The sequence below is a fragment of the Argentina anserina genome, chromosome 5, assembly GCF_933775445.1.
Source record: "Argentina anserina chromosome 5, drPotAnse1.1, whole genome shotgun sequence".
Lineage (NCBI taxonomy): Eukaryota > Viridiplantae > Streptophyta > Magnoliopsida > Rosales > Rosaceae > Argentina > Argentina anserina.
The window spans coordinates 22,757,422-22,768,099 of record NC_065876.1 but is presented as its reverse complement, the minus strand read 5'-3'; the positions used below and the strand labels follow the sequence as shown (position 1 = coordinate 22,768,099).

The 10,678-nt window shown below is 37.5% G+C and overlaps 1 protein-coding gene and 1 long non-coding RNA gene across 3 annotated transcripts; both read left to right on the top strand.

The window, feature by feature from the left end:
• On the top strand, nucleotides 1-5,544 carry LOC126793314 (receptor protein-tyrosine kinase CEPR2). Its single transcript, XM_050519788.1, has 3 exons — nucleotides 1-709; nucleotides 1,394-4,089; nucleotides 4,775-5,544. Exons 2-3 carry the CDS (start codon nucleotides 1,527-1,529, stop codon nucleotides 5,158-5,160), a joined length of 2,949 nt encoding a protein of 982 aa, XP_050375745.1. The 5' UTR covers nucleotides 1-709; nucleotides 1,394-1,526; the 3' UTR covers nucleotides 5,161-5,544.
• A 745-nt stretch (nucleotides 5,545-6,289) lies between these two features.
• On the top strand, nucleotides 6,290-9,184 carry LOC126793334 (uncharacterized). Of its 2 annotated transcripts, XR_007672049.1 has the most exons (4): nucleotides 6,290-6,770; nucleotides 6,854-7,008; nucleotides 7,092-8,850; nucleotides 8,919-9,184. It is a non-coding gene; the product is annotated as an uncharacterized LOC126793334 (long non-coding RNA). The 2 variants fall into 2 exon arrangements; XR_007672050.1 differs by having other exon boundaries at nucleotides 7,092-9,184.
• Nucleotides 9,185-10,678: the final 1,494 nt, after the last annotated feature.

Below are 10,678 nucleotides of genomic sequence, written 5' to 3'. Positions count from 1 at the left end.
AATTCAATTAGCACCGAAGAGTGAAGAATCCTACTTTCCACTAATGTTCTCTTCCATTTCTTGTCTTGAGTCTTGACTGCTATGCTCCAGCACATCACGTTTCATCAGCCACCCCATCAAGCATCATATAACAATAATTTCTTCCTAATTTCTTCACACTCTCAGTTTTCGAGGTGCCCCCACTATACTCCAAGACCTTCCTCATAAGCATTTTTGTCTCTGCCTCCCTGCTTCTACACACAAACACAGCAATTAAGAATCTCTTCCTTCTCTTCCCTTCTTATTTCACATTTTTGGGTTTCCTTTCTTTGTTTGGTTGGTTTGAAAAAACTCATTGCTGTTTGAGCTGGGCATCTCAGAAAACATGTGCCTTTGGGGAGAGGAAGTTGAACCATCTTTTTCGAATGAAGAGGAAGTTGAACCATAGCCTAAGCACACAAGTAAAGTTGGTTTTGGGAAACTCACTAATGAGTTCTCCAAGGGGAAGTCTTTTATTTACACTCTGACATTCCCCATTTCTTCTTCCCAGAAATCTTCACTCTTCAGTCCCCAAAGCTTATTTCTTTAATTGTTCCTCACACAAGTCAGCCCAGTTCGAAGCTCTTCTTCTTCTTCTTTTTCTTCAGATTTCAGTTCACTTCTGCTCTATTTGAAAGTGGGTTGATTTTGGGCTCTTCAAGAGTTTGGTGCAACATCTCTCTGTTCTCAGGTACTCTATCACTGATCAAGCTCTGTTATTTCTATTGAGTTTCTTTCCCAGTTCTATTCTTGACTTCTTCACTTGCTTTAAGCTTAATAATATAACAGTTTGAATGAACATAAACATGATTAAGTTCCCCTGTTTCTTTTTCTGTTTAATTTCTGTTTTGCTAGTGAGATATGTATGGATTTTCTTTTTATGATGATTTGGTGCTAAAGTTGTTGCCTTTTTTGCTAATTCCCCCGGATAAGTATCATGAACTTTAAATTTAGTTTTTAGTTTTGGTCATGTGTCATTGTTTAGTTGAGCTGCTAGAGATTTGCTTCGCTTAGATTGCAATATAAACTATAAACCCCAAATGCAGAATATCAGAATGACTCAATGAGTGACTTCAAAGTATAATTGTCTTGCTCTTACATACACATCAACCTTAATAAAAAATTAACAGGGATTACAATTGATAATAAGCCACAGCTACAGACAAAATGGACGGTTTAACATCATCTTAATATTGCTTCTTCTCTTTGTTTCCATCTCTCTCAGTCTCTCACCCATATTAATTATTAATATCAATTATTCCAACTGAAAAGCTTATAGTAGTTTTCTCATGTCATTATTACTATATCATATTGTATATAGTATTAATATAAAGATAGAGTCTGGGACAATGATTTATGGGCATTTTCTTCTCAGCTGTTTCCAGGATGGAATGGTCACCAAGTCCAAACGAGCAATAATGGAGTGGCTGTTATTGATCAGCGGAGCTAGATATTCTTAAAGATTCTTAGTCCCTTCCATTGACCCTTTTGCCCTGCACTTTTCGACCATGGCCAAAATACCAGTTCCCTCCTTGCACTTGCTGCCGCTCTTTGCCACATTGTTCACTACTTTGCTTCTCCCGCCATGTATGCCTTTAACAATTGAAACTGAAGCCCTCCTTGAGTTCAAAAGGCAGCTCACGGACCCTTTGAATTTTCTTGAATCGTGGAAAGAGACGGAGTCGTCTTCCCCATGTGAGTTCTCCGGGATTACTTGTGATTCAGGGAAGGTTACTGAAATATCTCTTGACAACAAGTCACTCTCAGGTGAGATTTCAGCCTCCATCGGTGTCCTTGAGAGCCTCACCACACTTTCAATGACTTTTAACCACCTTACAGGAGAGATTCCTGCCCTATTGACTCGTTGTGCCAATCTTAAATCATTGAATCTGTCACAGAATCATTTGGTTGGAAAAATCCCGGATCTTTCCACCCTTAGAAACTTGGAGAGTCTTGATCTGTCTGCAAACAGCTTATCTTCCGAGTTCCCTGCTTGGGTGGGAAATCTCACAGGTTTACAATATCTGGGCCTTGGGCAAAATCTGTTCGATGAAAGTGAAGTTCCTGGGAGTCTAGGAAACTTGAAGAACTTGACATGGCTGTTTCTGACAAATTGCAGCTTGATGGGAGAGATTCCGGAATCTATTTTCGATATGAAGGCATTGGGAACATTGGATATTTCGAGAAACAAGCTTTCTGGGAAACTCTCTAAGTCAATTTCCAAGCTACAAAACTTATTTAAGATTGAGCTGTTTGCAAATGGTTTGCATGGAGAAATCCCACCTGAGGTTGCTAGTCTCACCCTTCTGAGAGAATTTGATATTTCAGCAAACCAATTATATGGGGAGTTGCCTTCTGAGTTTGGAAACCTCAAGAATTTAGTGGTTTTTCAGTTGTATAACAACAACTTTTCTGGGGTATTCCCTGCTGGGTTTGGAGATATGCAGCATCTTACTGCTCTGTCAATATATCAAAATAAATTTTCTGGAGAGTTTCCTGCAAATCTCGGCAAATTCTCACTTCTGCAGAGCATTGACATATCCGAGAATAATTTTTCTGGTGGTTTCCCGAGGTTTCTTTGTCAAGCTAGGAAGCTGCAATTCTTGCTTGCTTTGGATAACAATTTTGATGGGGAGTTTCCACCTTCTTATGCAGACTGTAAAACTCTAGAGCGGTTTAGAGTAAATATAAATCGTTTGCATGGAGAGATTCCAACTGAGTTATGGTCGCTTCCTAAAGCAACAATCATTGACTTCAGTGATAATGACTTTCATGGAGCGATATCTCCCAGTATTGGGTTTTCTGCTAGCTTGAATCAGTTGATGTTGCAGAACAACAATTTCTCAGGTTATCTTCCACCGGAAATTGGGAAGCTGACAAAGTTGGACAGGCTCTATTTGAATCATAATAACTTCTCAGGTGAAATACCTTCTGAAATTGGCGCCCTGAAGCAGTTATCATCTCTGCATGTTGAAGAAAATTCTTTGTCAGGCTCAATACCTCCAGAAATGGGAAACTTAGTCAGATTGGGGGACATGAATCTTGCCTGGAATTCTTTAACTGGAAGTATCCCACTTACACTTTCACTCATGAGCTCTTTGAACTCTTTGAATCTCTCTCGGAATAAACTCTCAGGCGAAGTTCCCGAAAATTTAGAGAAATTGAAGTTGAGTTCCATAGATTTGTCTGAAAATCTGTTATCTGGGAGAGTACCATCTGATCTTCTTACCACCGGTGGGGACGAAGCCTTTCGTGGAAACAACAAACTCTGCATCGACCAATATTCAGAAACACATTCAGATTCTGGTATGAATACATGTTCTGAACAGCAAGGTCAGAAACGAGTGCTTAAAAATAAATTAGTTTTGTTCTCTATCATGGCATCTGCCTTGGTTGTTGTTTTAGCTGGATTGGTGCTTGTTAGTTATAAGAACTTCAAGCGTTGTGAGGTTGACCAAGAAAACAATTTGGAAGAGGGGAAGGAAATAGATCCTAAATGGAATCTTGCTTCTTTTCACCAACGGGAAATAGATGCAGATGAAATCTGTGATTTGGATGAACAAAATTTAGTTGGTAGCGGGAGTACTGGGAAAGTTTACCGCCTTGACCTGAAGAAGAATGGCGGTACGGTAGCTGTAAAACAACTTTGGAAAGGCAGTGGCTTGAAGCTTATGACTGCAGAGATGGATATTTTGGGAAAGATTAGACATAGAAATGTATTGAAGCTTTATGCTTGTTTAGTGAAGGGAGGATCTAATCTCCTGGTTTTCGAGTACATGGAAAATGGAAATTTGTTTCAAGCACTTCACAGGCAGCTTAAAGGTGGTCAGCCGGAATTGGATTGGTACCAGAGGTATAGGATTGCTTTGGGAGCAGCAAGGGGGATTTCATATCTACACCATGATTGTTCACCACCTATAGTTCATAGAGATATTAAATCAACCAACATTCTGCTTGATAACGACTACGAGGCAAAAGTTGCTGATTTTGGGGTTGCAAAAACTGTACAAAACACTCACAAGGGTTCAGAGTACAGCTCCTTTGCTGGGACACATGGTTATATTGCTCCTGGTGAGTTTCAAAACTATAAAGCATATTCATTTCATTATCATAACCACTATTACTTTATGCTTAAAACTATCTAGAGGAACATAATCAGAAATTTGTAAAATGAGTTAACACGGATATTAAATCTCAACCATATATGTTCATAGCAGTTGATTTTGACATTCTTTTACAGCTCTAGATTGTTTATCTGCTAACTATCATTTTGACATACCATTCTATCTGCTAACTAGTTGGTTTGTTACCACTGAGCTTGAACCATTTCGCCGGTTTAAAATGTCATTGACCACACAATCAAAGAATTCCTTTATCAAGTGAAGCTCTATCACAAGTAATATGAACTTTGTGTACTATGCTGTAAAGTTCAAATGTTGATTAAATGGGTCCATATGGTTTAAATTAGTTCTGAATTAACTTTAGCTTATATACTATTAACTGCTAATAAACAAAGTTCACTGACAGAAACAATAGGAGTAGGACAACCATGCAATTTCTTATCTTCTTATTGGGTTTTTGACGGTCATTATGTCAGCCGCCTTCAATTTGTGCTCATAGCTGTTTAGAGCTAGGCTGCTTTTTTCTAGTGTATTCTTCCACAAAGTGATCATGTATATAAAGATCTCCTTGTACTCTAGCTTGTACTTGAATGTTTTCAATGATTCTTAATGTTTAGGCTTATTTTCCTTGGCAGAGCTGGCATATACTGCTAAAGTCACTCAAAAATGTGATGTATATAGTTTCGGTATCGTTCTACTTGAGCTAGTTACTGGTAGAAAACCAATAGAAGACGACTATGGGGAAGGAAAAGATATTGTATACTGGGTTTCTGCCAATCTCAACGACCGTGAAGAAGTGCTGAAGCTTCTTGATGACAAAGTGGCAGATGAATATATCCAGGATGACATGATCAAGGTTTTGAAGGTAGCCATTCTGTGTACTACCAAGCTTCCATCCCTGCGTCCTACAATGCGAGAGGTGGTCAAGATGCTTATTGATGCTGAGCCTTGCACTTTCACGTCTCAGAGCAACAATTCTGGCAAAGAGGGCAAGGATACTTCCAGTCTGCTTTTCTCCTAGTAGTAACTGGATTCAAGGAGTGTGAGAATGTTATAATCTTTATGAATGTCTAATGAAGTAGATAATTCAAGCTCATTAAGTGAGCCATCAACTGCAATAGTTTTTGTTTCAACTTTCATGCAAATCGTTGCGAGTATATACATAGGCAGATTTGGCACTTAACTGCCACTCTTGCCCCTTATTTGGCAAATATTTGAGACTCCAGTGTTCAACAAAATCTTGTGTAGCTGCTGCATGCCTTGACACATTGGCTGCAACACCAGAGACCAATTTCCATGTAAATACTCCTTTTGTAGAGTGAGAGCACGTTTGGTGGGGTGTGAGTGTGACTATTGACTTGTTGTATCATACAGCACTGTACTAACGCTTATCGAGTTGAGTTGAGTTGAGTTGAGGGAAAACCAACATTTAACCAGTGACCTCTTAAGTTTGGTATCAAAGTTAAAACACTATTAAATCTTGTATCTTTTGTTTATTTTCAGTTTCAAATCATTATCTAGGCAAATGATCCTATTGGACCTTTCTTTTGAAATTAACACTTTAACTTTATTATGAGTTCGCATGACATATGTATGTTGCCTCACTACGCTCTTTAAATTTATAATAGTACCTCATTACCGAAAACAAATAGCACCTCACTATGCTCTTTGAATTTGAATTTTATAGTTAGTACTGTAGGATTACTCAACATCATACTTCCAATTGTATTGTTGTATAGTAGCATGTATTGATACTTATTGAAGTAAAGATTGAACTCTTAAGTGATTTACCCTGTAACCATATAGCTTGAAATCACTTGCAAATATTATATCTGTCTAAATATCTATTTTCGATTTGTATGATTTATCTAATTAATTAGCAAATGATCGTCTTGCAACATCCTTCATATATGATATAGGAGTCTTGTTGAAGATCATAAAGACTCCCCTTGACAAATCTTTCAGGTCAGGTGTCTCGAATAAAGGCCAACAAATTAAAAATAAAAGTCTCATTTTTTTGAATTTTTATAATTAGTTTTTAAATGTAGCCGTTGTAAGCGCGTTAAAACCTAGCGCGTGATTGAAAGAAAGAAAAAGGATAAATACGAAGAATCGAAACCCAGAATCTCCTACACGACTTTGATTCGGTCTTCTTCTACCTGCAGAATTGCAATCCCTAATCCCAAAATCAAAATCCCCATTGTCATTGTTAGCCAATACCCACTTGCGATTCCGGTTCATTCTCCAATACCCACTTGCAATCTTATCTAAAGATTCAATTTTTGAACCCAATTCTGTGTGAGAAAGAAGAGCAATCAAGAGATTTAGGGTTTCATTCGAAAATGGTGATCAGGCTTGAAGATTTGAGGAATAACGAGTCCTTTCTCTGTGGGTCTTTCATGAAATTGGTTTCTGAAGCAAAAGCCCTATCCAGCGACCCATCAGAGCAACAGGTGATTCTGACCCAGATGGTTTTGAAGGATTTGATGATGAGTAAGAACAAAACAGAAGCGGCTTTCCCACTTGGGTTTCCAAAGAAGAAGAGGTCTGGATCAAGAGGGATGCCAAAGCAGAGTCCGAAGAGTCTGAGATTCATCATCAAATTCAAACGCTGTGTGTCTGAAACTCCAGGTATTGCTTCTTATTCTTGTTCTGTTTCCCATAAACCTGGTTTGGTTGTAAACCCGGATTCAATTAATGTTGATCAGAAACAGGATTTGAAATTGAGATTGAAGTGCAAGAAGAGGTGCTACTCTGAAATCAAACAGGTAGGCAGTGAAGGTTTCTGTGGAATGGACCGGAAAAGGCTGCGAAATGGGAAAGAACACTAAGAGGGTACTCCTAAAAGTACCATTGGTAGAAAGTCAAGGTATTATTGATTCAAATTGGAACAATTTTGAAGTGGTGAAATTAACTCCAGGTTTAAGATTTAATGGATGTCTTGTCATTCAGGATCAGACAACCTAAAGCCAAGAGTAAGATCAATAGCGAGAGGTGAGAAGATAGAGATCAAGATCAATATTTCCAGTTTTGATTCACCCTGGATAATCTGCGTTCGTTTAGTACCTTTGAGTCTTTGATTTACACTTAAATCAACTTGTGTAGTCTTTGTTCTGTACGTGTGTGTATACTTAGTTATGAGTGTCAAGGTTCATTGTTTAGTCCTTGTTGTATATGTGCGTGTGTACTTAGTTATCATGTCATTCTTGACCTTACTCCATTTTGCCAATCTTGCAGTTTATGCTCAATAGTAATTCAATGAAACAACTTTCAATTTTCCAGTATGGTTTTTGTTTTATTAATAATTTCTCTATTTGCCCAAATCTCTTTCAGATTATTCTCGATTATCTTCGTGTTCCGGGCTACATCCAGGTTTCCTCTTATGTTTACCTGTTATGTTAGCTTACATGTGTGCTTGTAGTTTTGGACTAGTCTTGTTCATTGCTTTCAATGATAAATCTTTGTTAAATCACCTTGTAATTGTGACAACTGATACATACAAATTAGCTTATGAGTCAAGATGTTACTGACACATACAAATTAGCTTATGGGTCAAGATGTTTTGTGATTTTTATCAACGGTGCAGGAGGGCCTGCTTGTGTTATGCAAGTCAAATTAGTTGCAGCTGGACTTTCTGTTTAGGATGAAAATGTTTAGTTCAACATCAGTGTTTTTACCGCAGGACTGGGGGAATGTGGGTTCAATATAGTACTGCAGTTTTAGAAATGACTCATTTATTTTGATACTGATTAATGGATATGCTTTACTTTTAACAACATTAGTTCCAGTTTTCAAAGGGTTTTTGTGTTTGAAATCAGGTTGGCTATATTTCCATTTTTTTCAATGAAGATAGGTACTCTCACCAAAAAATATTTACTGCATAAAGCTTTCTTGGATTAAGGAATGCTAAAATTCCCACCCAAACTGATAACTGGATCAGCTACTGTCCTTCCTATTGTATTGTGCAGATGTGCTTATGAAAGAAGCTCGATAATTCTTATTAAAGTTTTGCCAAAATATTTATAATGATAAACTCAATTGCATTTTGCATCAGCACCTTGGCAAATCTATGGTTTCTTAATATAACCAATTACTCATCTTCAGCAGACAATGATAAAAAAGTTTATAGTTTTTGAGTACATGTTGCCTGTTGGGGCATCAAGATCAAGATCCAGATCAAGTCTAATATGAATAACTTTCCTGTCTTCTTGTTAAGCTGGTATTTAGTCTTTGACTTGTAATTAGGTCGAGTCTATTATGTCTCTGTTCTTAGGTAGCTGCAGCAATACTCAATGTAGCTTAAAGCTCTGGTGAGTAGTCTATTTCATTGTCTTATTATTGCATGTTCTGTTGGAATGTAATTTGACGAACCATTATTCACTTTTTCGTGATTTAATTTTGAATATTTACATTTGCAAAGATGTCATAGATATGCACCTCGTACAGCACCCAATTATTATTTTTCACCAGTATGTGAGCATAATATGCTCCTTATTACACTAGGATTATCAGATTTTTGAATTCGTCACTTTTTTTTGTCTTCATGTTTATTCTTGATAAAATCTATAGCCGGTCAATTTTAATGTCCAGGTGTTGAACTACTATATGGCAGGAGAGCAGGAAGGTTTCACACCTATATGTCGAATCTTTTGTACTATACAACTTCCTCGAAATAAATCTTCCAGACATATGAGAGTTCAGCTGTCCTCTGGTCAGTCTTTTTATCATGGATAATTGTGTTGGATGTTCTATTAGACATAATATGATGCAAATTTCCAGGCCATTTATAAAACTTCAACACCACTGCTCTCGCAGTGAGTACATAAAGATCTACCATATGGCAGGAGATCAGGAAGGTTTATGTGTACTTGGCCCTTACCTTTTTGTTATTGTTTAGGTTCTAGATAGCTACAGGTTTTTGAACTAGTGAAATTCCTTAAGATGAGGCTTGGATCATCATTTTAGTGAAACGATCCTCTTTGTAATTAACTGAACGTTTTTTAACTCTAATATTATCTGAATAAAGTGCTTGTACTTGTCCATGATCATCTGTAGTTCAGTTTTATTGCATCTTGTATTATCCCGGCCATCTACCGAAATGTAACTTGATCATTTCGCTTGAACATGTAACTTGATCATTTCGCTTGAACATGTAACTTTGGCTATATTTTCCTCCTATCATATTATAGCCCCAGCAATACATAGCCAAATTTACACATGTAGAAAGAGGCTTTATATTTAAAGTGACTAAAAAGATCACGAAAAAGAAAGATTTGAATATAGAGCCGTCTGAGTAAGATTATGGGCTCCACTGTTCTCGAAGGTTTACATGAGAAAACAGCAGGTTTAGGATATTACAAAAAACTAGCCTATAAGGTCAATTTCCCATAACAGACCATTGTTATTCCGTTAAAGGTTGAGGCAATCTGATTCCCATAACATTACGCTTCCTTCATAAACGACTTTCATCAGGGAATGTCCATCAATAAAACTACTACTTCAACAGCCGGTGTTTCTTGAGAATGCACCCAAATTATAATTCTAAAACCATCGCTATTGCTCCAAAGAGCTCAGAGAAAACATTTAAACTGGAAAGAGATTCCGCTAGAAGCATATTCTAAATATTAACCGTATAATGTTTTATAATTTTGGGTTAAACTTGAACTCAGGACCGACCTCACTGTCAGTTGTAAACCTAATCATGCATGTCCCATATTTTTAGTCATCGATTCATCTAGGACTCATAGAAAGCAAGTTTCGAGAGATAAGAGAGAACAACCGTATTGGCTAGCACTAGCAGCCACGGCTTCCCACGTCGGAACGCCTTCAAAGAAAAGAGGACGAATAACGTATTCAATGAAGGATGGAAACATAACGCCTTCAGTGAAGGTAATGATTAAGATAATAAGATTTCTGTCATTATAACGCTTATGACTACTTTAACGCATCATTTGCAACTGGAAATTGGTCAGTTATCTACTCATTAGACATACACAAAGATATGCATTGTTCTCATCCCAAGTGTCATGTTTTACTCTACCTATACTGGTCAAAACCAAAACACAGCCTATTGGTTCTACTACATCAGGTGGAAAAACCAAATAGATCTTGCTGCATTCCCAAGCCTAAGCTCTGTGGAAACTATTTCCCAAGCAGCCGTTGGATCCTTAATTACCATGACTTGGATTCTCTAATATTCAGTAACCGCAACTACAACCTGCCGAAGTGCCAAGTAGCTGGAGTCTTCCCAAACCTGAATGAACAATTTCCCAAGCGCAGCAGGAGAGAAACACGATAGAGTTTATTGCCTTATTCCCAAGCCTTGACTCATATAGAAACAAGACAGTCTTTGTTGCATTTCCAAGGATTGACTCACTCTACTACCCAATTACCCAATAGCTGCTAACTTGTAACTCACTGATTTGTTGTTTACTAGCTATCTAGGCATTTATGTCTATTCTATAAATACCAATAATGTTATACTGTGCTCTCCACCCATTACCATTGAGAGAAAGGAAAGTAGTAGAAGAAAAAGAAGA